Raw genomic sequence first — 27,492 nt, forward strand, 5'->3', positions numbered from 1 at the left:
TGACAATTTTGATATGGAGGCCGCGGCTTTTGGTGAAGTAGATTTCAAATTATGCCTTATATGCTCATCGAAATGTATTGATTTTCATACGATCAGTGGCGTAACTACGGGGGGGGCATGGGGGCACGTCCCCCCCCCCCCCCCCCATCGGCTGACCAAAAAAAAAAAAACGGGGAAAAGGAGAAAAAGAGGGAGAAAGGAAGAGTTATATGTTATGTTATGTTATATTACATAGAAACATTTTTTTCGAAACTTCATGAAACATAATTTTCTCAGGGCCTATATCTTCACTGATCCTGGTGCTTGCATTGTCTGTTTAATGTATTTTAAAGACGACTCGGCGATTTAAAATGATTTATAGGTCGGCGAACAAAGCCAGGTCATGAAGGTGTTTGTAATTTGGAATGGCGCGGTTGACGAGGTGATACGTCACAATGGTGCGCCAGACGGTATTGTTTATGAGCACAATGACAATAATTTATACTGGGCGCAAGGAGCGCCCATATTTTGGCGCGCGCGCCTAGGCGAAGGCGCGAAAAATCCTTCATTTTAGTCTTGGCTTTCAACGGAGATGAACGTCCAAAATATTCGCTTGTAATTTTTCTACAAAGTACAACGAGATCTACAAGAATTTTTGTTGAAACCATCTTCGATCGGGAATCATCTTAATTTTGCTTAATGCAGCTGTAAATGCTGTCCGAATTACTTGAGGATTCTCTATTTCTTGCCTGGCCTAACGATTAACCGTCTGCTTTGAACCGAGTTTTATACGACGGTATACGAGGAGCTACGCCTACGCTACGACTACGTGTTGTCGCTATAACTAGTAGCAGATCGGCTGGGTCCTAGAACTTTTTGGTTTCCGCAACGATGAGAAATTGACTCGAGCTGCTAGATGGAATTCCGTTCAACGACATACGGTCGACTGGGATTCATCATGATTATGAGTATTGAATGTTACGGTAGTCAGAGCCCGAGTCAGAGCCGGGTCCTAGGCCTACTACTACTACTAGCTCCCGAGACCGAGTATGATGTGAAGCCTGTGGCTGAGCCGAGGCAACGGTCTGGATTAGCAGACGGAACGGGGTCGGTACCAGACAATTTACAAGTTCCAGTCTCTGCAACTGAGTGCAAGACCTAGCCTATCCGGTGAGTACGGAAGCAGGAATAGATCTAGGCTAGACTCAGTCTGGATTAGTGTAGTAGTAGGTGCTAGTACTACTAGTAGTAGGCCTACGCCTAACTTAAGCCTATTGTTAGTTAGGCTTGTTGAATGATCGAGGCCTGCTACAGTCTTACACATACAGAGTAACAGAGTACAGTGATAGATACTGCTAGTACAAGTAGTAGGAGTATCGGGGTGATTTGTAACTTGTGGAGTTTTCTTTAGACTAGCGCAGGTAGGCCTGCCTACGGCTAGGCCCTAGTCTGACTCTGAGATTTAAAAAAAAAAAAAAAAAAAAAAAAAAAATTGGTCAGAAGTCGATTAGGCCTAGTTACGCTCTGAGTCTGACACAAATCTCTTTCAATTTCATGGCCCTTCGATACCCCCCCCCCCCGGTTTTTTTTCGTTAGCACGCGAAGATCCCATTCCCATGTGCTAGGCAAATTAAATGCCTAGGCCCTAGTTAATGTAGTCAGGCAAACAGGGGGGGGGGTCTATTTGCCATTTGGCTTGCTAACGCTATTGGGGTCTGTACTGACTGTAGGTCAAATGTCAAGCCATAGATCCTAGACATAACTTGGACTTGGCCTGGAATTAATTTTAAACTTGGTCCAAGTGTTTTAATTACGATCATGATGGAAAAGGGAGGGGTTAGCTTCAAAATTTAAGCACAGGCCTAGCCTGGCCTAGACCTGGTCCTACTTGACTACTTGTTTTGGTGTCTGAACCAGGTCCAGGTGTGTCATGATGGAGATTGGAGGTTTTGAGAATGAGTTCAACAATTTTAATTTAACGTTGGTTACCGTAGCGTATATTTATAGGCGTAGGCCCTAGTGCATCTGCATGACTAGATCTAGGGCCTAGGCCTATGGTTATACGGTTGTAATATACAATTTCGAAGCCGGTGGTTTGGATTTGGCCCAGTGAATGCCAACATTGCGGCTCTAAAATTTCGGCTAGTATCGATACTATGTATACGATGGAAAATCAAAAGGAAATTGTAGTCTATATTGGCGCTAACACTAACAGCTTATTTTAAAAGGCCTAGTTATGGACTAGGTCTAGGCTAAGATCTATTTAGGACCATGATTAATTTTAAGCCACCGTTTTTGAAAAATGGTGAGAATAATAAAATAAATAGAGGGTCTACTAGTGATTGGCGAAAAGTTCAAACTTTTCGGTATTATTGATAAATAATTGAGTGGGAAATGTCACTTTGTTATAAATTTACAAGTAGTCTACTGCAGACACTGCAGCAGTGCATGGTGACACCACAGAGTGAAACTAGGCTCGGCCTAACGTTAGATCTACTTACATTAGACGCGGTTTTACATGTCTGTTTGGGGATAGACCCTATTATCAGATGGTTAAGTTAGGCCTATAATTTGACCTCTATGACGTTTTCTGGATTATGGGCCAGCGAGAGCTGTGTTCTTGGTCGCAAAATTATGTGGATAGACCGGTAGCGGTAATAATTATAGATTCTACTCAGCTTTCAAATGTTATTGTTGAATCAGTCATTATTTTGGAAAGTAGCAGATGATGCTTATCATTATGATTATGTCATTAGCATTTTGTAATAATACACTTTGATAAGCATTATAAATATAAATACCTCCACTTGCACCAAGCAGTTCTGTTTAAACATGTACGCCTTGAAAGGAGGTTGGTTTTGGGAATTCACTTTGCATGAATTAAATGCCGATGCTTGGTAGAACTGTGAGCTCGAAGTTTCGAGGAAACATGGTACATGTAAAAGTAAACTTACCATGCACATGATAATCGGATGTAATTTCGAATTAGCTTGGAATCCCCAATTTAGTTTAGATTGAAGTCAAGGGGTTCAACGAGCAGTTATTATAATAGTATGGGCCTCCTAACAAGGAACCTTGATTTTTTATGATTTTGTATGGTTTATATCTTGTGGAAATGAAACTGAAAGAATGGAAATGCTTAGGCCCTATTGGAATTGAATTAATTGTTTTTATATAGCGCTTTATCAACCTCTAACCGCTCAAAGCGCTTCAGAATTGAACCTTACACCTCATGGTTCAAGATATATATCAAATGAAATAGGCCTATTTGGCTGATCAATGATTTGAACTGAGATAATATCGATAGTATCATTTAAAATAATGATAATATATTATAGATTTGGTATACATGATCAAGGCGGCAAATAAAATAATAAATAATGATGATGAGCTTATAATTATGAGCTAATTTCTTGAAGGCATTCAGTAGAAATTGATGTAGTCGATTGACATGGGCCTGTGTTGCATGGGCCTGTGTTGGAAAGTGTCTGAAATCTTGTACCATACTGTCATTTCCCCTTTGTTGCTTCGGGGGACACAATATACGGATGCCTTAATAATGCAATAAGCCATATAGGTATACTGGCCAATCAAACGAAATTTACCGATTGCTCAATCAGAAACCAGGTTCCAAAAAGTATATCTTCTTCTTGGAATTGGACAGCGTGTGAAATATTCGTGCTGGTGGCCCGTTGATTATGAAAATGTATCTAATGGGCTGGATGCAGTAATTTGGCTTGATTATTTCTGCAGTGGTGTAGAGGTAAAACCGAATACTGAAATAAGAATAATAAATAATAAAAATGATAAGAGAAGTTATAGTCTAAAATGGAACAGATTATTTGAAGCTTATTGAATCTGGTTTTGAAATATTGTCGAAGTTGCAACACGCACATATATGCAGATGATATTGCATCGCTGGTTGGGGTTATACTGTAAGGAATTTGAAAATAGCAGTTATAAATGAAACATAAGGAGCAGGACTAATGATTACTCTGTGAAGGCGGTTTCAGATGTTTCGGGAAGCTGCTCGTTTCGTATAAAGCTAAAAATTTAAGTACGCGTATATTGGAAGCTATGATAAAGAGGGCGAAGGATATACATGTATATATTTTATTTGTTATTTCTGAATAAATGGTACAACTCCATAGGCATTTAGGGGGTTCAATTGAGCCCCCCCCCCCCCAATACTGGTGAGGATTGTAATCTTCCAAATTGTTTAATATGCTTTTCACTAGTGCTTGTGTGTTTGCAGTAGATGAAGAAATGTTCATAACCTCTGTTATATACGTCCTTCGGTTTTCGGGCCTACAAGAGTGATAAATCGAAAAGGATAGCAGAGGGACAGACCCGTTTTGGTACTAGATATAGAATTTGGTGTTCTGCCCAGGCTTTTTTCTTCTTTTCTTTTGCAGTGCCGGATCTTGGATGAAAGGGATTCAAGTGGGCTACTGCGAGGCAAGGTAGGCTGGCAGGAAAGTCTGATGACAATTAGACGGTAGACCTACTATTTCCTGACCAGTTAGCTTAGAGTCCATAGTAAAGGATGTCATTTTGGGGCGTTAATACGCTCTTATAATAAATAGAACTGAACTGGGTATTGTTGCCAGCAATGACTCTAATTGGAGCAGTGGTCAACGTCTTCATCTTCATAGAACTAATTTACCGACAAGGTGGTTTTGATACGTATTCCAAGGAATAGAGGTTTTTCTTCAGTCAAAAAACTGGTGAACAAACATTTTAGCCTTCAAGCAACAGGGAAAGATCATATTTGAAACATCATGATACAGTGGGCTGTCTTGAAGGATAAGTTCATATAATATGAGGATGAATTCGTCATGATTTCAGTTTCAGACTTTTTATGAGGTCCCCCATATTGTTCACTTGGATGGGATTGGAACTTGAACATGTTGAACATATGAAGAAAGCCCTTTGTACGTATGCTTTTGCCAACAAGAATGGAACATATTGTTCAGGATAAGCATATATGAATGTATCAATGTATAAGCCACTTCAAATTTTATTCATTATCGTTTGAAGGACTACTTGTTCGGATGTTATTTAATTTTTGAAATAAATAATTATTTCATGGATGTGGTGAGGATGATAAAACAATAAAAAGGCAGTCATGCTTTACGTTGATATGTGAAAACATTATCGAAATGATTCATCCCGGGTAAAGTTCCAGTTTATGTTAACTGGTTCTTAGTTTAACAGCATATTTAATTGAGGAGTGTTGCTCTAACCGAGTAGTCCTGATCGGGAAGGTTTCATATTCAAATTAGTTTTAGTGCCTTCAATTATCATGATTATACTCCATGTGTTATATGGGGTTATTCTGTGGATGTTACGCAAGCTTTCAGTTTTTATTTTATCTCATTTCAACAGAACAATTTACAAAATCCATTATAACTCAGGAATGGTATAATTATGTATTTGTTGGAATTAAGTGTGAGGTGACTAACTAAATGCTGTGGTTGGATTTTAATTGATCGATTGTCTACAATTGAATTATATTTGTGCATAGGGTTAAATCATGCACTGTTATAAATGGCAAATGGGGCAACAAGAAAATGGCAGTACCTCAGTGCGGCATGCATTGCCGGTTTAGCAATGTTGGGATGCTTCTATGTGTTAACTATATGGTCAAACTGATGGCGTTCGGCCATCAAATTAGTTTTAGTGCCTTCAGTTATCATGGTTATACCCCATTATCCAATGGGTTTTTTTTTGTGGATGTTACTCAAGTTTTCAGTTTCAGATTTTATTTTATCTCATTTCTAACAGAACAGTATACAAAATCCATTAAAATACAATTATAACTCAGGAATGGTATGATATGTATTTGTTGGAATTAAGTGTGAGGTGACTACGATAGCTAAATGCTACCTAAATGCTAAATGCTAAATGTTGGATTTTATTGATCGATTGTCCACAATTGAATGATTTGTGTGCATAGGGTTAAATCATGCACTGTTATAAATGTATGGTAAATTGGGCAACAAGAAAGAGGCAGTACCTCAGTGCGGCATGCATTGCTAGTTTAGCAATGTTGGGATGCTAGTATTTGTTAATTATATTAAGGTCAAACCGATAGCGTTCAGCCACCATTGATAACTTATCAAAATTAGTGATGCAATGAATTTCAATTTTGAAGCTTGCAATATGTTTGTATCAAAACCATGATACTTAAAATTGCATATTATCTTGTCTTCCTTCATATGTTTTGTTTAGTTTTGTGCATGGTAATCAGATCTTAATTGTGAAGGAAGTTCTGACACGGTTTATGTTTAATGTATTTCTATTGGGAGATTGTTTCCAACAATTGAATACATAGAAGTGTTTTCCATGCTCTCATTAAACTTGAGATGGATATTTGTTCATATACTTGTATTGAATAATTCTATCTGGTTTTTAAATGTCATTTCATGCTGGTTTAAAAGGGGGCTGGTATGTTGGTCAAGGATAGAAAGCAGGTATTCTGGAAAAAAAAAAAAAAATAATAATAATATCTAGAGGCAAAGAATGCAAGCCTTCAGGTAATTGTGTCATGAAAGACAGCGACGTCAAAGGTTGTACAAAGATGTATATTTTTGATTCATTTAAATTTATTGATGGAGGGCTTGGAGGCCTTCTTGATTATGCATGATAACTGATTTAGCTTGGCCAGCTAACACAAAACTGGAGTAAATTATGAACGAAGGCTTAAAAATGAATGAAGTGTTTTGGCGGCCGATCATATATATAAAATATATTCTCGTTTGGCGGTAATTTGTCAAATTATGCCGCCTAAACACTGTTGTCATAAGATATATTGGCATGGAATATGTTCTTTAATCCACAATGGTCACTTTTGCAAGGTGTGTAAAGCAGTGAATGATATTTTAGCCTCTAGTTATTAGATTTTCCACTTTGATGCCATGTACGTTGATTAATATTTCATATTGAATCGGGTCCTCATTCGGTACCTAGACGAAGGGGATTTATTTATAACTTTACATAGTACTTTAGGAACGCAATTGTAATTTGAATGTAAGGGTGTCACGCTCGAACTTTCAGTTTAGGCCTCACCTGATCTCATAGGCGGGGAGGCTGGTATTCTGTATACATTTATATTTTTCGTGAAATTTTGGCCTCACCCAAGTTCTCATGCGGGAAGGCTGGTATATATATGTATATTATATGATATAAGTATGCCATCTGTAATCCACCGATTTGCCGATAGCTCATACATGTAGTTAATAGCTGTGCTGGTATTCCTGTCCGGCTAGCAGAGAACCAGTGGGAAAGCAGCCGTGAAATTTAACGTTGAATTTTCTGGGAGGGGGGCCTTCTAGCCGGGGGTTTAACCCCCCTTCGGGGAGCTAAACAAAGGCTATCGGTTGGTTCCAGACATACATGAATGTAAGTCTATAATCAGAGGTATTCATATCCATGTTTTATACTTATGTGATTGTGACACCAGATTCGGAAAAGTGTTCATCTCTATTGAATAAAGCCACGACATAATCGCATATTATTTTGTTTTGTCATTTTGTTTGCCGAGTATAATGTATTTTAAAGACGACTCGGCGATTTAAAATGATTTATAGGTCGGCGAACAAAGCCAGGTCATGAAGGTGTATGTAATTTGGAATGGCGCGGTTGACGAGGTGATACGTCACAATGGTGCGCCAGACGGTATTGTTTATGAGCACAATGACAATAATTTATACTGGGCGCAAGGAGCGCCCATATTTTGGCGCGCGCGCCTAGGCGAAGGCGCGAAAAATCCTTCATTTTAGTCTTGGCTTTCAACGGAGATGAACGTCCAAAATATTCGCTTGTAATTTTCCCACCTCCTCCCCAACAACCATCCATGTCAATGTTACGTTTGGGTCAAACAATGTTGGAATGTTTTAACACATGCAATGGGGAAGGTCGAGAATAAAGATACTCTAGGTATCATTCAGAGTTGATTTGTGTTTTATTGGAGTGTATAGCTCGTTATGAATGGAATAACGGATGTAGAATTGTTATATAATAATTTGGACATTTGAATTATTTTACTTACATGAATTTAATGTTGATTTATATAACGAAACACGAATTCAAATCCGGGGGCAGTTTGCCTGGTCGCACATCAAAACAATATAAAGATCGTCGTGTATTTAGAAATGTGGGCCGTAAGGGAATTTTATCCTTCTGATCTATTTTGGTCTGTGGTCAGGTGGGTTTTCGCCCTTACCCGTTTTTGGGACTGGGTGTTCGTTATATTTTGGTAATTCACTTGAATAGAGTTCTCATATTATTGGCATGGCATATGTTCTTTAATCCACAATGGTCACTTTTGCAAGGTGTGTAAAGCAGTGAATGATATTTTAGCCTCTAGTTATTAGATTTTCCACTTTGATGCCATGTACGTTGATTAATATTTCATATTGAATCGGGTCCTCATTCGGTACCTAGACGAAGGGGATTTATTTATAACTTTACATAGTACTTTAGGAACGCAATTGTAATTTGAATGTAAGGGTGTCACGCTCGAACTTTCAGTTTAGGCCTCACCTGATCTCATAGGCGGGGAGGCTGGTATTCTGTATACATTTATATTTTTCGTGAAATTTTGGCCTCACCCAAGTTCTCATGCGGGAAGGCTGGTATATATATGTATATTATATGATATAAGTATGCCATCTGTAATCCACCGATTTGCCGATAGCTCATACATGTAGTTAATAGCTGTGCTGGTATTCCTGTCCGGCTAGCAGAGAACCAGTGGGAAAGCAGCCGTGAAATTTAACGTTGAATTTTCTGGGAGAGGGGCCTTCTAGCCGGGGGTTTAACCCCCCTTCGGGGAGCTAAACAAAGGCTATCGGTTGGTTCCAGACATACATGAATGTAAGTCTATAATCAGAGGTATTCATATCCATGTTTTATACTTATGTGATTGTGACACCAGATTCGGAAAAGTGTTCATCTCTATTGAATAAAGCCACGACATAATCGCATATTATTTTGTTTTGTCATTTTGTTTGCCGAGTATAATGAGATATAATCCCGTTGTACTAAAACCTCCCGTTTTCAAGTCAATATACACCAAACTCGCACTTCGAGTTATTATTGTTTTATGTAGTGACATATGCTTCTTTTTCATGACTACTTGAAGTGATTGCCCCATGTTAAGATCTTAATATAAAACATTTCCTGTCCGTGATTACGTCTGCATTAGTGGATTGGTGAGATATGTCTGCTCTCCATGAATACGGATCAGTCCTTAAAATGTCCCCTTTTCTGATCTGAATATCAAAAAATGTTAGCTCGCGCTCGCATCACTTGGTTAGTGAAATACGTATGGTCTTTGAGAATTCCTACAAACAAGCCTTAAAATGCCCCTCTTCATGTCTGAATTATCTAAATTTTTAGTTCGCGCTCGCAATATTTGATTAGTGATATGCGAATGATATTCATGATTACAATGACTACAAGAGCTTCATGTATTTAGATGTAATTCTAACAAAATCAGCAAGCGCTTGGCACTCACATTAGATGACTATGGTGTGAAATGTAGACCCTTAATGGATTCCTAAAATATAGTCCTTAAAATCTCCCTGTTTGGGGTCAATATATACAAAAATTTAAGCTCGCGCTCCGCGCTCGCATTGTTTAGCGAGATATGTACGTATCATGATTACAAAAATTTGATTATAATGTCCCTTTTTAGGTCTGAATATCAAACAATTTTCAGCTCGCGCTTCGCGCTCGTATTATTTGATCAGTGAGATACATATCAGTTTAATAGCGTTGTCCTTAAAATGTCTCTATTAGGTCAGTACACCTGGCAACTGAGCGCGCTTCGCGCGCTCACGAAGTGACTCAAAATGTTTGCTGGTGCCCCCCCCCCCCAATGCCGCGACCCACGGTACGCCACTGCATACGATGTTGATTGTCTCGAGTGGCTTTTCTGCTATTAATCTTTTATAATTCCATGTGCCGTTCTCAGGGGAGGTTTCAGGGCAAAGAGGGGCTTACAAAAATCTTTGAATTCTCTGAATCAAAAAGGTCTTTAAAAAGGAAATAATAACACTCCAGATTTATTTTGATGTTCAGCCGGTCAACAGAACCCCTTTTATTAGACTCATAATTATTATGGAATTCGTCATGGTGCAGAAGTAAACAACACAAGAAGTTACCTTTTGGCATCTGCAATTATTATAGGTTGAAAAATCTTGATAGGATATGTGCTAGCTCAAGTCAATCTGTTAAGTGTGACGTGCTGTTGTAAGGGTCCAGACGCTGTAAATGAACCTATTCATGTCTCTGTTTCCTTTCTACCTAGTCATTTCTATATAATATTGCCAATCTATTAAAAAAAGAAACACAACTAATACCGTGTTTACACTTGATCGGCTTTTGGTTCAGAACCAAAAGCCGATGCAGAATCGGCTTTTGGTTTGCGTTTGTACACGTTGTTACAGCTCGCGGTTCAGAACCGCGAGCCGATGCAAAAACCTGAAATGATACGCACACCAACAATATACGTCATAATAAAGACAACACTGGATCCGTGCGCTTACAATTACATCACAATGGTAAAGTAAATGAAATGCGCACAAATTGCCGATGCAGAATCGGCTTTCTGTTTACACGTTGTAAAAAAGCCGATTCTGCATCGGCTCGCGGTTCTGAACCTACTACTTTGGTGGTGCAAATTGCCGGTTCAAAAGCCGATTAAGTGTAAACATGGTATATTATTGCAAAATGCGCACTCTGTGTGGAGCTAGTGACTGCAGTGTGACGAACGATTCCTATTCATTTTTTTCTACAGAGGCTGCAATAAATCGCTAAATACAGAGAAAACCAGCAACTGTTTGGAATTTTGGAGTTACATTCACTTTGATTTTATATTTTCCTATAAGAATATGAACATAATTTAGAAGTTTAGGCACAAGAAATACTTTTTCTTTGCATGATAAATTGAGTGCGTAGCTTTAGGACCCCTTCTAATCGGGCGGCGAAATCAAGAGGTGTTCGGAAAACACGGCGGGATTTTCGTATTAGTGAGTTTTGTGATATTTTCTTTTTGGTTATGAATCTTAACAATATTTAACACAAATTTGTGAAAGATGATTTGTTAGAATATTAAAATTGGCATAGTTTTTATCGTTTGTAAACAAAGTGCGTAGCTTTAGGTCCCCCCATCATACTTAACTGATACAAAAATGATTGTGAACTTTTGTTGACTTTTTTATTAAGTTAAGTACAAGTTATATAGAGAAAGTCCATGAAACATGACATATCAAATGATACTATACAGGGTGTTTCCAAAAAAGGGGCAACCGAAGTTCAAAGGTCGGTTATATCAAGAATACATGATTTACATGGTTTCGTGCATTTACATTAAAACCCAAAACTTGGAAAAAGGTTTTGTACCCTTTACCTTTGATGGACCATAACTCTGTGATCCGTGACAACTATTACACAAGCAAGTAGTCAAATAAAATTGATGAGTTACTCAGTCATGAAAAATAAAAATCACAAGAATATATGATGTTGCCTTGATAAAGCTGACCTTTGAATTTCGGTTACCTTTTAAAAAACACCCTGTATGGTTGGAACTACCCCTTATCGACCAACTAATCTTCTAAGCATCGTATCTGCGAAAATATTCATCAATTTTACCCAGTTTGCGTCTCATTTATGTAGAAAATTGAGCAGATCAGATTCCCATGTTTCGCTCGGCGACTCCGATTCAATTCGCGTATATATCGACGAACAACGAATACGACGATGTTACATTTGCTCATTTGCACCCGTCTTTTGAAACCGACCACCCGCGTTACGCTAAGTTTACGGCCGATTCTTGTCGCGGTGGCGAAATATTTTTACTCTTCAAAATCAGTTTTATGTCAACATGCTAAATTATCGTCTCACTACTTCCACTGCAAGATCCGGCACATGATTCGACGATTGACGACGGATATTTGTTCTAAAGCCGTTTCCTATCGGATTTCTTGGTTTTTCAGCGGGGTTTTGGTCTGGTCAATACAATTTTGATTAATTCTACTAAATTTTTACTTTTTGTTACTTCTTTTTTTTCTCGTAAAATCGATTCTTACCATTTCTATGGACACTGTGCCTACTCTCCCGTGCGCGTATCGTTTGTAATACGCAATTATTTTAACGCGCGCAAGGTGGTCGGTTTCAAAAGAGGTGGTCGATATGTGGTAGTCTCACCATATATAGATCTTGCTCCAGAATTGCATTAAAAACCCGCTGAGGTATATACCTACGATTCCTGAATACACATTGCCTATATTCTAGATATGGGCGTGGAGGCCTATAATGGAAGTGTTCTAGAAAACTCATCTATTTGTAGATTCCAATTACCTAAATATATATATATATATATATATATATATATATATATATATATATATATATATATATATATATATATACAGTATAAGATAGAACAACCATGATAAAGAATAAAACAAACTTGTCGGTCTATATCAAACCGAATGCTTAAACGCATCATATCTACAGTAAGCTAATGACTTTGAAATCTTCAATTCGCCACTTCTGTTATTTATACCGTTAATCTAGCCTAATTATAGTCCAAAGATAAGTTCCGTTACAATCTAGTGGAGATTTCTGCCCTGGTGACGTCATAAGCAAGATTATAGACCCCTTGCGACTTCCATTCTTCTGTTAAAATGACGTCAGAAACTGTAGATGGGCTTCCTGCACCGTTTGCATGGTTTGTTTTCCTGGTTTGAACTTGGTGAATTTCCATAGATTTCTTCCACTTGCTGCGGGAAGGTGCACAGGAAAGAACACGCCAGATAGATTGATAAAACTTCTCGTGCGAGAGAGCGTACAGGAACGGATTGATGAGACTGTTTAGATGATACAGGCCTTGTGCGACGTGGAACTCGATGATGACGACGGATGGCTCCACGAGACGAGACCCTCCGAAAGCGATCCACAACAAGGAAGCGATGTAGAATCCCTGGATGATCGCGAACAGGGAAACAACAAACACGGATGCGCGTAGCACGGCGTGCTTTTGTCTAGAGCGTATCTTGCGCGTCGCGTCAGATACGCGTTCGTTTGCAACCCTTTCTTTCCAAATTGTGTACATTATTCCCGTGTAGCAACCAAAGATGATGAGTAGGGGGATGACGTACATGAATATAGAGCCAAATGGGATCAAATATCTTGTTCTTGGTTCCATCCACGCTTCAAGCATGTTACCTCCAAATGGAACACCAAAGTATAACCCTCCAAAGAAGAACGAAACTGCAAACATGTAAGGAAAAAGAAACACATAACTTCAGTTGAGATAATTGGCCCGAATTCACAAAGGTGTTTTCGAAACCATCGGTTGAACCCATGGTTTATGCAGATTTTCTTATCAATTACGCTTACATACCTCGTATAATAAAAAGAAAAATGTCCACTGCTGATGCGTGCTTTTGTCACAGTGCGCCAAATTGACTTTAAAATCTGCATAATTATTGTTAGGAGCTTGATAATCTATTATCATTATTTTTATTGTTGTTGTTATTATTATTATAATTGTATCCTAGTTATTATCATCATCAATCATTACAATCATAGCTTTTATAATGATCAGTATTTATAAAATGCTAATGTCTATTCTTAGCGCTTTTCCAAATAAGAGAGGTATGCTATTCAATCTAATGAAGATATGAACATACACATATAGATTGGTAGTCCAACAATAAAGCGAATTCTAAAAGCACATTCTGCTGCCTTAGTTGAGTACGCCATTTTATCCATGAGTCCACTGTTTTGAAAAGTGGATTCATTAATAAAGATAGCATGCTTAACCATAGCAACAGGCGTTAATTTGGCGTACTGTGAGTAAGCGCGGATCAGTATCGTCATATTTTTTAGATGTAATTTTAGGCCGATAGATCTTTCGTAAAGTAACGTCGACCTAATGATCTGTCCGCCAACTCTTCTGTGGCATTCGTAAATTCCCTCATTAGATCTGGGTCCCGTAACACAAAGGTAAGTGATTGATCGTCGCTTGATTTTCACGATTGATTGTACATTGTAGTCAATGCAATCAATCGTAGAAATATGCTCTACGATCATTGCTAAGTTTTGTGTTACGGGCCCCAGAATTCGACAAGTTATCACAAAAAAGGATCAGAGTATAGGGAAACGACAAAATAATCTGTATAGAAGAGCAATTCATACAAAATCATGAAAGGTCTTCAAGAAGCTCCCAAATTATGACGAGGAATGGCGTAGAGAGCGCTTTCTCTTCTCAAAACATCAGTGACGTTGAATTTGCAACGAACACCGACTATATAACACGTTAATCTAATTCTATGTATATAGCTTAAGTAATTCCATGTTACAGGAAATATGGTGGGCACTACCAACATACACACATCTCACACATCGTCATACACACACTCACCATTATTCACACACTCCCTATCCTTTATAGTCCCACCCACCCACACGTTTCCAATCCACAATTTCACACACACACACACTCACCTATACCATACACACACATCTCTCTCACACACTCACACGCACGATCTACATTTATCCGGGAGGGGGGCACTTGCATTGATGAAGAAAAGCATAAAAGGGATCTCTTTTTCGAGATTGGGCACGTTACCTACGTAACGTAATTAATAAGAGTGTCAAAAACACTAAAATACTGAAAAGGGTATGTATTTCGCTAGGAACATGAGGAAAGCTACGTGTTTACGGTCAAATTTGAATGTGCGAGGGTATAAAAAGAGTCCGATTTGAGCGAGGTGTGGGAGGTGGGGCGGTACTAAGTGATGGTAAAGCCGACGTCCGTGACATAAAAATGACATTGAAATATCGCTGTACTTGTTTAGGGAGTCAATACAGGGAATATTCGGGTTTGTTTCCGATACTTGTTAAGGGTAGGGTTTCACACGCCAATATAAATTAATTGTAATCATTGGAAATGTAAATCAACGAAACGAAATTGATATGAAATGAAATATCTTACAAATCCAGACAACAACGCAAACTACGATAGCAGTTTTCTTGGTCCGAAACTTCTTTGATCGTAAAGGATAGACAATAGCAAAGAATCTGTCAATGGTAAGTGCGATCATCATCACAACGGTTGCAGCGGCAGTCACCTTTAAAAAATGAATAAGTTAATAGAATTAGAATATTCAATTCAATTTTCAACGAATTGAAATGTATTCAAATATTTTACGATGTCAAGTTGTTATATTGACTAATAGAAAATGGTAATCCATTTTTTATGTTCTTCACATTAATAATTATAAATTATGGAAGTGATAATGATGGTGATGATGATGATGATGATAATGATAATGGAAATGGTGATGATGATTATGGTGGTGATGGTGATGATGGAAATGATGGTGATGATGGAAATGGTGGTGGTGCTGATGATGATGATGATGGTGGTGGTGGTGATGGTGATGGGCCAGCTCCTTTGCCAAAAACTAAATAACAAAATCATCAAAGGTATACAGTTGTAGCAGTGATGATGACATTTTTCATATTCGTCAATAAAGGTTGAAATCATTTATTTTCGAATCTTACCAATTCCATGTAATATACGAAAGCTTGCGGGATGTGGTATTCCGTTGGTTGGAAAGCCCCGATATAATACTCGTAGCAATTAAGCCCTGCTACAAACAGTAGCACCATCAGATCGGTGACTGCAAGATTCGCAAGGTACATGCTCGGAATCGTCCACATTTCTTTAGTCGCAAGAATGATACCGATTACGAGGACGTTGGCGATGACCCCGAAAATGATGTTGAACAACGTGACGAAAAACATGATGGTGGAAAGAAGAATGGTCAGGTCGCATTCGTCTTCAAGGAAAACGAAAGTGCAGGAATGGTTGGCTACGGTGTCTGTCGTGTAAGACTCGTTCAATCCGATAGTAGTTGCCATTCTTGAAGTTGCATTCATTGTCAATGTGCAATGGAGCCTACGTTTGTCCAAACCTGTAGACATAATTTATCAAGCGAGGAATAATAAAAAAAATATGATTGTGGTATCGATATCAACATAATTAGGATAGATGTTTGAAGATTAGATGCGAATGCTTGGATTTATATTTCTATATTCTAATATTCTAACCATGCTATGTATTATTAACAAGTGGAACGCCTCTGGCAGTCTCGCCTGCATTACGCAATTCGATATAGCAGCAGTGCTGCTGCTTTGAAAACAGCTAATGAATAATTATTCACAAAAGAAAGCACTAATATGACTTTGACCATGATCTTAAGACCTAAGACATGTGCAAAACAATCATTCATACTTGATTACCCTTATGTCGATGTTTCATGAGCTAGAGCTAGATCAATAAACTTTCCAAGTTATGATGACAATTCCACAAATACCATCAACATTACCAAAGTTTGTTGACCCGAAATGACGTTTGACCTTGGTCATGTGACCTGAAACTCGCAAAGGATGTTTAAAGATACTTGATCGCTCTTCTATCCAGGTTTCATGAACAAGATCCATAGAATTTCAAAGTTATAATGACAATTCCTCAAATACCCCCAACATGGCCAAAGTTCGTTGACCCTAAGTGACATTTGATCTTGGTCATGTGACCTGAAATTCGCACATAATATTTAGGGATACATGGTTAGTCTTATGCCCAAGTTTCATGAACTAGATCCATAAACTTTTAAAGTTATGATGACAATTCCTCAAATTACCCCAGCATTGCCAAAGTTTATTGACCCTAAATGACCTGTGACCTTAATCATATGACTTGAAACTCAGGCAGGATATTTAGTGATACACTATTACCCTTATGTCCAAGTTTCATGAACTAGGTCTATATACTAGTTCTTTCTAAGTTAGGATGACAAAAACTTAACCTTGTTTAAGATTTCAATGTTGACGACGCCGGCGTCGCCGTCGGAAAAGCGGCGCCTATAGTCTCTGCTATGCAGGCGAGACTATAAAAACAAGAAGGTACTGGATTATCGCAGTACAGACCCTAAAGATTATAGGTCAATCGCAAAAGTGGCAAAAATAAAATTTAACAAGCAAGAGAAAAGGTTTCGTCACTGCCAAAAGGTACCTATTTGCAGTTTCAAAAATAACATAGCAAAAATAAAAAGACAAAAGCAAATACTACAAGTATTTCCATGGATATCTTCATGGTATATTCTCGGTGCCGGGTAAAAATGGCAGAGGTAATAATGGAAAAGGTAAAAATGGCAGAGGTAATAATGACAGAGGTAAAAATGGCAGAGGTAAAAATGGCAGAGGTAAAAATGGCAGAGGTAAAAATGGCAGAGGTAAAAATGGCAGAGGTAATAATGGCAGAGGTAAAAATGGCAGAGGTAAAAATGGCAGAGGTAATAATGGCAGAGGTAAAAATGGCAGAGGTAAAGATCATGACATGCTAGATCAGCAAGGAAAAGATAGAGTCTTTCCAGTTAATATCAGTCATAATTATTGACCTTGAATAGACTCCTATCGACAAAATGAGTATTATAAACTGATGAGATAGTATTTGGATTTTTTTATCATTTTATGTCTATACTTTATTGTTGATATGATTAAACTCAAACATTTTCATGCCAAAATGATTTCAATTAGTGAGTGATGAAAGGATTTAACTTGGCCAGTTCGTATAGTAGAACAGCACTTCATCACATACATACCAAACGAATTGTAATGTAAACACCAATGTGCGCTACCATTAAAACACTGAAATAGACGAGTTCGGGATTTCTTTGAACCACTTGCATAACATGGATAACAGAAAAATAACAAAACGTTCTGTAATACAAGTAATTGTTCATATTTCAACATCATAATGGATCCAAATAGTGTAGTTGCAGACTTGTTTGAGAGTTCAAATAAAACAAAGACCTCGACGGGAATTTAAAGTTTCATGTCATTTCTTTATTATTCATTCTTTGACTTTTCAATTCCTTGAATACTTGACACATTCCATGAAACCCTTCCATTCCTTTAATCCCATGAGAACAAGTAAATTCCGTGAAAACTGTGGGTTGAAACAGAGTACAAGAAAGTAACAAGTACAAGAGCAACATAAATCCTTTACATCATCTATGACTTTAACCAGTGTGATACAATAACTATCTGACTCTGAATGTAAATAATCACAATCCAGCTCAAATACGACCTATTTAGCAATAAAAGGATATTTGTAACCAAAATGCATACAGCTTAATAACCTTGACAAATGATATTCAATCTAAGTTACATAATTAAGTGGCATTCATGTATTTAACACCAACACACAAGATGCTTATAAGATGCATGTCTTATCATCATTTAAAATTACTCTATAGCATTATCGGGTGTTTGCCTTTCAAGTGATATGCATAAATTGACACACATGCTTTCTGTGTAAACTGGTTATGTACTTTCACATACATTAATGCATTAAGCTTTCTTGTGCCATGTCGATATGCAAATCAAATTAAATCAGTCTTTCTTGCAATATACATTCATAATTCTTAAATACATATAAATCAATGTTTTAACTAACATCTTTGCCTCCAAAAATCTTCTTATAAAAAGCAATCCCGTTTAGGATGCTTCAGATTGATGTAGATTTTACTCCAAAACAAAATCGCCAGCACTGATTCCATTTTATCACCTCTATCACCTCAGTTGACCAAGAGATGGCGCTAACAATAGAAACCTCAGGCAAGGCATACACATCACATGCACTGTGTGCACTATGTACAATATATACAAAGGTGTGTGTGTGCTCACCCAAGCACATTACATATAGAACAAGCATCAAATACCATTAGTCTGATCCTCAGACCCAAGGAGATTCAATTTAAACTGTTGATGGTTTTTCAGAACAAAACATATTAACAAAGTTTGTACTCAAAACAGCTTTCATAATATTGACATGATACGTATATAGTTTAATATAAATGATATAATAATAGCAACTAGTGTTCATTTTTTCAGAGTAATACCTTATTGCAGCTAGTCCTAGTGGATATCAGGTTCATTAGCTAGTTTCTATAGTAACGGTTACCGCATGAATTTTGAAATGTGTAGTGTATCAGGGATTTAAATGTATAGGTGTTTCTTAGGTACCATTCTATCGACCTGTTTTGAAGGGGAATTCACCCTGACAAATGGTTTACTGTGAAAATTGCAGAAAAAAAAATATTGGTGAAGGTTTGCGGAAAACCCATCAAAGATTAAGACAGTTATTAGAAGTTTGAGTTTTTGATCTGTGACGTCTTATACTAGTAACTACCCCGTATTTTATGCACCAAAATGTCTACTTTTCAATTTTTTTAATCAGTGGTTCATGATTGCTAATAAAAAATCTTTCAGGAGCGGATGTGAAATCATTTGTATGTTAATATACTTTTCATTTTTTTTTTGAAAATTACATTTCATTGATATTTTTTATTACACCATATATGGTGAAAACTGCTCGCAAATGACGTCCCCATTAACGTAAAATTTTAGTAGCTTTTTAAATCTTTGATGGATTCCCTAAAACCCTCACCAATATCATTTTAATAAACTTTATGTCAGTGTGAATTTCCCCTTTAATGAATTAAGTACAATATTTGGGATTCAAAGTGTTCTTCAAATTTGAATATTAGAAGAGCGATTTGACATGAGAAGGTCGTGCATGTAAGTCCAGGAAAAAAATAAGAAATACCAACTCAAGTGTTATCATTTTTACCTCAGTCATTTTTACCTCTGCCAGTATTACCTCTGCCATTATTACCGCTGCTGTCTATTCCTCTGCCATTTTACCTTTGCCATTTTTACCTCTGCCATTTTTTACCTCTGCCATTTTTACCTTTGACATTTCTACCTCTGCCATTTTTACCTCTGCCATTTTTACCTCTGCCGTTTTTACCTTTGCCATTTTTACCTCTGCCATTTTTACCTTTATTTTTACCTCTGCCATTTTTACCTTTGCCATTTCTACCTCTGCCATTTTTACCTCTGCCATTTTTACCTCTGCCGTTTTTACCTTTGCCATTTTTACCTCTGCCATTTTTACCTTTATTTTTACCTCTGCCATTTTTACCTCTGCCATTTCTACCTCTGCCATTTTTACACCGAGCCATATTTTCATGCTCTTTTAATTACACTGCCGCATGAAGAGACACTAATCACCCTAGGGTCATATGTATAGCTTTGGACTTGTGCCCCAGCCTCCCCCATCCTCCTCCAATCCCCGTACCGACGCCTTACTAAATATATACATTTGTATCTGTTTACTGATTCTGTTTTTTTGCTTTTTCATCTTTCTCTCTCCGAAACCAGGATGTAAGGACTTACGGCTGAAATATAAAGAAACTTGAGTATAATGTGTCTGGGTGTCAAATTGTTGATCATAATAATGATAATAATAATAATAATTATAATAATTATAATGCTTTATTTACCCAGGGTAGCCGCTTCAGTAAGAATACTGCTTTTCCGGCGGGCCCCTGCATATATGCATATGACATAACATGTTATTCCAATTTAAATGCTAAATGCATAAGCAAGAAGGCAGAAGGTCCCATTTTTATACTTCTTTGGTATGACTCGGCCGAGGATCGACCAACGACCTCCCGTTCATGGGGAGGGCGCTCTTGCATTCAGTCACCATGCCCGTTTATCGTATATCATACGGAGCCAGACTGCTGACTGCTCAAAATATTTCTTGCAATGCACTTTAAAAAATTAAGGGCAACAATGCAATAATTTTCTGTATATCACTTTATTAACCAAAACTCTTTTTTACGCTTACTTCAACTTTCTAAATAATTGTGTATCCCATCTTCACATAGTAACACACATGTATTCACCCACATTGTAGAGATGTCCACAGTGTGGAACCATCATCACACTAACTTTAAGCATTTTAACAGTGTGTATCACTTCTTCACACCATAGTGCCACGTAAACACAATGATAACTCTCACACATTAGAAGTGTGTACAGTGTGGGTCGCATATTCACACACAATCCACTCTGCATGTGAACACACTGTAAACACACTGTGGTGGTAGGCCTACTGTGTTCGAATTCCTGCATGGATACTTATACTGTTCACCTTAACCTCCTGAATACCAAATTCACATATTTCCATTGAGTATATACAGGGGATACTCGGTTCCTGTTGGTCATGGTAGGCAACAGGTTAATTCAGTGTGCAAATTGCTTATTCGTTCTTTAAGCATGTGTGTAGATTAAGAACACGCTTACTTCCCTGGATGCAGCGTCGGCTTTCCGTTGTCATGGTTACAAATTTTGTAAAGAAAGTAATCCTCAAACTTAACCCATTATAACTTCAGTTGCTTCCAAATCACGTACAGTGCATGTATAATAATGAGCATTAAAAGCGAAAACAAAAATTGAAATGCTAATAGCGAGAGAGAGATCATGCTTCAATATACCTAAATAAATACCCCTCGCAGCATTCAAATGAAATTTCAGTTAAATTGAAAGAAATTGCACTCTATTTTATTCAACTTGTAGACCTATAGAAATCGAAGTGACAGATCACTCGTTGCTTTGGAATTGATATTTAAAACATTTTTCGATTGTATGTATGTGTCATATCAAAATAACCACATTGACATGATTCATTAACCTTGAATAAAGAGACTGTAGTGTTTCTTACTGCATTTCTTTATCATGTATTCATGATCTTTCTTTATTCATAATATTGTCCACCTGTTCATTTATTCATTGTATATCGAACGGACTTTAACTTCTTAATTTCGTTTGCAAATGGTAGAAATTAAGATGTTTAATGCCCCTTTACCATCCCACTGGAAGAACAAAACTCGCTAATGTGTGCCTGGATTACTTCAGTTTCGTAGTATTTCTTCATCGATTTTTTTTTTATAGTACGACGCCCATATTCTCAGTTTTGTTTTTGTATCTTACTATCATTACCGCCTGTTATGTAGCTGTATTAATTGTCAAAATGATGACAATAATAATAATACGTTCTTCGGTGCGGAACCCATCAATAAAAAAGAGTACGTAACCCCTATATCATTTATCAAATTCTCCAGAGCCTAATTAGTTCCCATAACGCCTTAATGGAAAAGGACAATGATTAACGAAGATGGACAATAATCAGACGATGCTAATCAAATAGGGCAGATACGCTGCATAGAAGAAAGTTATTTACCAAATTAGAAACCTTGGTACACTTCATGAATATATCATGAAGAGAATGAATATGAGACTGTTTTAATTTTCATCGGCGAGGATAGCAGGCATGGACATGATGGATGGTGGATCATTCGTTTTGAAAATGATGATTGCCTGAATCGTTATTATATTGATGTCCTGTTACACCAATGAAACAGATTTTAGACAGACCACATCTATTACATTATTTCCAATGATATACTATGGGTCGATTTGGAGTCGGTGATCGTTTGATGTGACTGTCGTCTTTCAATCTGAGGGACATGGGGTTGATTCCTAGCCATGGTGTCTTTACCTTCAGCAAGAAATCTACTCACATTGTGCTACACTCAACCCAGGTGAGGTGAATGAGTACTCGGTAGGAAGAGACTCCTCGAACGCTTGTGCGCCTCGGTAACTGAGCAAAGGCCGGGTGTAATAATATCAGGGCCTGCTGCATAGAAGACCAGTTTTCGGAACTGATTTGGCTACCCTTGGTAAATAATATTTCACATTATGGTTTTGCCTGTTCCTTTGTCAATGGTTTTATTACACTTCTCTTGCATTGAATTGATGCTTTGTATCCCTTCTTCCAAAAATCCTCTTTTTCTTTCATTTCTTTTCTTTTTGTCTTTTGTAAATAATTACTCGATTTGTATTCTTCTCTCTCTATCAATATAATTGATATCAATCTATCTACCCAACGATCTATCTATTAATCTATCTGTCCGAGTCTGTCTATCTATCTATCGATCTATTTTTCTATCTTTCTATCTATCTATAATCATATCTATCTAATGGTCTATCACACTGTCGCCCTCTTTCTCGCTTGCTTATTCTTTTTTCTATTTCTCTCCCTTGCTTTTTTTCATTTCCGTCCTCCACATGACATACATGTCATAAACTTCCCTCTCTCTATCAATCCCATTATAATTGTCTCACCTGCATAGCAGAGTGAGACTATAGGCGCCGCTTTTCCGACGGCGACGGCGACGGCGGCGGCGGCGGCGACGGCGACGGCGGCGGCGGCGTCAACACCAAATCTTAACCTGAGGTTAAGTTTTTGAAATGACAGCATAACTTAGAAAGTATATGGACCTAGTTCATGAAACTTGGCCATAAGGTTAATCAAGTATTACTGAACATCCTGCCTGAGTTTCATGTCACATGACCAAGGTCAAAGGTCATTTAGGGTCAATGAACTTAGACCATGTTGGGGGAATCAACATCAAAATCTTAACCTAAGGTTAAGTTTTTGAAATGTCATCATAACTTAGAAAATATATGGACCTAGTTCATGAAACTTATACATAAGGTTAATCAAGTATCACTGAACATCCTGCATGAGTTTCACGTCACATGACCAAGGTCAAAGGTCATTTAGGGTCAATGAACTTTGGCTGAATTGGGGGTATCTGTTGAATTACCATCATAACTTTGAAAGTTTATGGATCTGATTCATGAAACTTGGACATAATAGTAATCAAGTATTACTGAACATCCTGTGCAAGTTTCAGGTCACATGATCAAGGTCAAAGGTCATTTAGGGTCAATGAACTTTGGCCAAATTGGGGTATTTGTTGAATTACAGCCATAAATTTGAAAGTGTTGGTCTAGTTCATAAAACTTGGACATAATAGTAATCAAGTATCACTGAACATCCTGTGCGAGTTACAGGTCACATGATCAAGGTCAAAGGTCATGTAAGGTCAAAGAACTTTGGCCACGTTGGGGGTATTTGTTGAATTGCCATCATATCTCTATAAGTGTATTGGTCTAGTTCATAATTTAACGTGGAAATAAGAGTAACCAAGTATCACTGAACATCTTGTGCGAGTTAAAGTAGTTTTCAAAATCAGCACTGCTGCTATATTGAATCGCGTGATGCAGGTGAGACGGCCAGAGGCATTCCACTTGTTTACTCATGCTTGTCAAATCTTAATTAATGTTTGGTTGTTTGGCCGCGCAATGTTTGCAAATATACTCATCTAAAATACTACCGCTTTCCTCACATGAGTGATTCTCATTGCTTTGAAATGAAAATGGGGATCCCATCTAGGGTACCTTTATTAATGATTAGGTCCACCTCCAACAACAAAAAACCGATTTGAATAAAAAGAAGAAAATCAAACAAGCCTTGTGCTGAAAATCTCACCAAAATCGGAGCTAAAATAAGGAAGTTGTGATATTTTAAACTTTCTCTTATTTTTCGCAAAAACAGTTCAAAGTACGACCCAACGACGTGTCACTCACTATTTCCCTTGCTTTTGTTTTGTTTTTATTTTTTAATTACAAAATATTTCAAATTTTAAAAATATGACAATAAGGATCGTTTTCATTGAACCACACCATGCTAATACAATGGTAATTTCATCAAAAGTCATGTTTAGGGAAGACCAAAACTTTTTTTCACAAACAATGTGGAGAAAATAACATGTTTCAAATGATGAAATACAAAAGAAATAGATAATTCAGCCGTCTGGCTACGATGATAGTTTTTTTTTTAAATACATGCATGTACCTGTATTATCAAATATTACTAATATGTTTCTCGGTATTTCAATCTATAACTATCAGCATAATTATCAATACCTCACAATATACTCTTACATTATGACTATAAATGCACCTTGAAGCATGGGATTACTTTTGTACAGGTAATCACCCTCCTTCTCGAATGTACCAGTATAATTTACAACCCCCCCCCCCCCCCATCCCACTCTCTTTGTTTGCGCTAATGAAAAAGAAACATGTGTTATGTTTATAATATTAAAGGCTTAATTAATGATTGCAAAAGTTGGTAGAATTACACAATCAAAACTTTAATAATGGCAAAAATGCTGTCATGATGCAGTGAATATATTTTTTTTTAATTGATTAATAAGTTTTTTTTTAACTGATGGTTATGATTTTTTTTTCGAAATATTAATGTTCAAGCTTGGGCGACCGGCTCGGAGCCAGAGCATTTTAGAAATTAATTTGATAATTAAAGATACTGAAGTATCTTAACAGTATTCGAAATGGAAGCCTTTTAACAGTGATATCACTCATTTGGAGATATAAGAATTTCAAATCTTTTTCTTGGAAGTTAGGGGCACATTTTCGGGGAGAGGATACCTCCCCTCCGGGATTGTGCCATTCCTGTGAGGGTTATACACTGTAAAAAAAGTGCTAATTTAGAACTTAAAGTGCTTGTATAGTTACTGCACTGCGAGTGCTGATTTTCTAGTTTAAATTTGAACTAAAAACAGCACTCGCAGTGCAGTCACTATATTAATGCAAGCATTGTAAGTGCTAAATTAGCACTTCATTTTTTACAGTGTATGATTTCCTTGTTTTACCGACAGAGGTCTCTATTTAGCCTCATTACTTTGTCGGATTCGGTGGTAATAATACACTTTTCTAGGCACAAATATTTTCGTCATTATTTCAATTTGTAATAATACGAGCTTTTTGACTCCCTGACAGCTGTGATATAAAAATAGGTCAATAACATCTTACCTGAAATATTAGAAGATTGAATTACAAAATGGTTTTCCTGTAAAATCTTGGTTTCGACTGAAGGTTGGTGATATACCTTTCATTCTGTCGGATAGGGTTTCTAGTTCCGCGATGGCTTTGGCCGAAATGATGTCAGCTTACAAAAATGCCAGAAAATGCTTCTGCAACTTGTAAATATTGATAATCTATACTACACAACATCACTGTATAAATGGAGCGTAACATGGTTGATGATAATCGTCACAGTGTGGTTTAAATCACTTCTAAACCCCTATCATAGTCCATTAGCCATTAGCATACATCTCATAATATCGGACGGGAATTTAAAAAAAAAATCTAGACACGTTATTCATTCAGCACATCGCTACAGTCACACCAAGGCAACCGACTCCAAACCGACCAATAATATGTCGATGGAAATAACGTAATATCTTTAGCCGATCTGGAGTCAATTTAGCTGGTGTGACCGAGCATTATATTGCGACACGATATTACATGCTACCAGCCTATTATCTGGTAGCAGCATTGTTGACACATCTCTCGAGTTTACTCGACCAAAAAGATAATAAAAAAATGGGGTTGTCAAATGAAAAGAATGTGGGGGGAGATCATCGGAGACGCTTTGACAATCCTGATATGGAAATTCTATTGGCAGTTTTTAGTTGAAGGCCGTGGCTTTTAATGGGGTAGATTTTAGTTGTATATTACTTCCTCGGCGACATATATATCTACACTGCGAAGGCAATTGCCATGAATATCTGTAGTCTTCTCATTTTTTTTTATAAATATCTTTTTTTCAGCGGTGGATCCTTGGATCCAAAATAGAAGGGGTTGGCCTATTACAAAAAAAAAACCTTTGAATGTTCAGACAAAATACTCCCTGATAGCACAAACAATCAATCCATAAAAAAAAACAGGGAACACACTGCTGATGTTGTTTGTATTGTATGTTCATTTCGATTTGAACTTCAGCTTTATTTCACAAGCAAAATAGGCAAAATAAACAACATAAATACAAATAATGTTATCATGGCTATATACATTACGGACCGGTAGACAAAGAAGCTCATCCCTGAAATAATACTACGAAACATTAATGTATAAACAAATGACAAATTACTAAAACAAACAAAGAAAACTAATTGTGTTCTACAATAATATGATCTGTGAAGCACACTTCAACAGGCCTGAAAGACCTTCTTACAAGGATTTTGTGTTTTTAATTTCTTTAGCAGTCAAAGCCCGGCCGAAGAGCTTCATTGGTACATCTCCCATATAAAATTATGAATTCAGTGTCGATTTTCTCCCCTTTCTGGTGCAAAGTTAGACACCAGGGGCCCGTTTCATAACTACTTACAACTATCGTAACTTTGCCATTATTGTAACTGCCATGGAACCCTTAATTGTGATTGGATGCTCAGCCTTGTTGCCCCTTGTTGCCATGGTAGTTGCGATGATGCAAGGTTCTAAAATCCTTTATGAACACGGCCTTTCTGCAATCGTAAGTGCAAAAATACCACACCAATTTTACCAATAACAATATTTGAATTCGGGTCTGTTTAGACACTCAACCGTGACATGGAATTTAAACATCCCTTTTTGCTAACAATCAGATCAAATATTGTTTGAAAGCAATCAAAAACAAGTAAACAAAGATATTTACACATGGAAATAACTGTATTTCTATCTCTCCCCTCTTTTTTTAATCCTCTGTCACTATCTCACCAATTTTTTTCTCCTCGTCCTCCCCCCACCTCTCCTTTGTTATATTTTCTCTCCCTCCTACTCCCCTTTCTCCCCCTCACACACACACTCTCTCTCTCTCTG

The 27,492-nt window shown here is 37.3% G+C and overlaps 1 protein-coding gene across 1 annotated transcript; it reads right to left on the bottom strand.

The window, feature by feature from the left end:
* Positions 1-11,340: 11,340 nt before the first annotated feature.
* LOC129279088 (allatostatin-A receptor-like) lies at positions 11,341-25,978 on the bottom strand. Its single transcript, XM_064111520.1, has 5 exons — positions 25,666-25,978; positions 15,568-15,980; positions 14,996-15,131; positions 12,196-13,263; positions 11,341-11,562 (listed from the first exon to the last, which is right to left on the bottom strand). Exons 2-4 carry the CDS (start codon positions 15,943-15,945, stop codon positions 12,596-12,598), a joined length of 1,182 nt encoding a protein of 393 aa, XP_063967590.1. The 5' UTR covers positions 15,946-15,980; positions 25,666-25,978; the 3' UTR covers positions 11,341-11,562; positions 12,196-12,595.
* Positions 25,979-27,492: the final 1,514 nt, after the last annotated feature.

This window comes from Lytechinus pictus, chromosome 16 (assembly GCF_037042905.1).
Source record: "Lytechinus pictus isolate F3 Inbred chromosome 16, Lp3.0, whole genome shotgun sequence".
In the NCBI taxonomy this organism is placed as follows: Eukaryota; Metazoa; Echinodermata; class Echinoidea; order Temnopleuroida; family Toxopneustidae; genus Lytechinus; species Lytechinus pictus.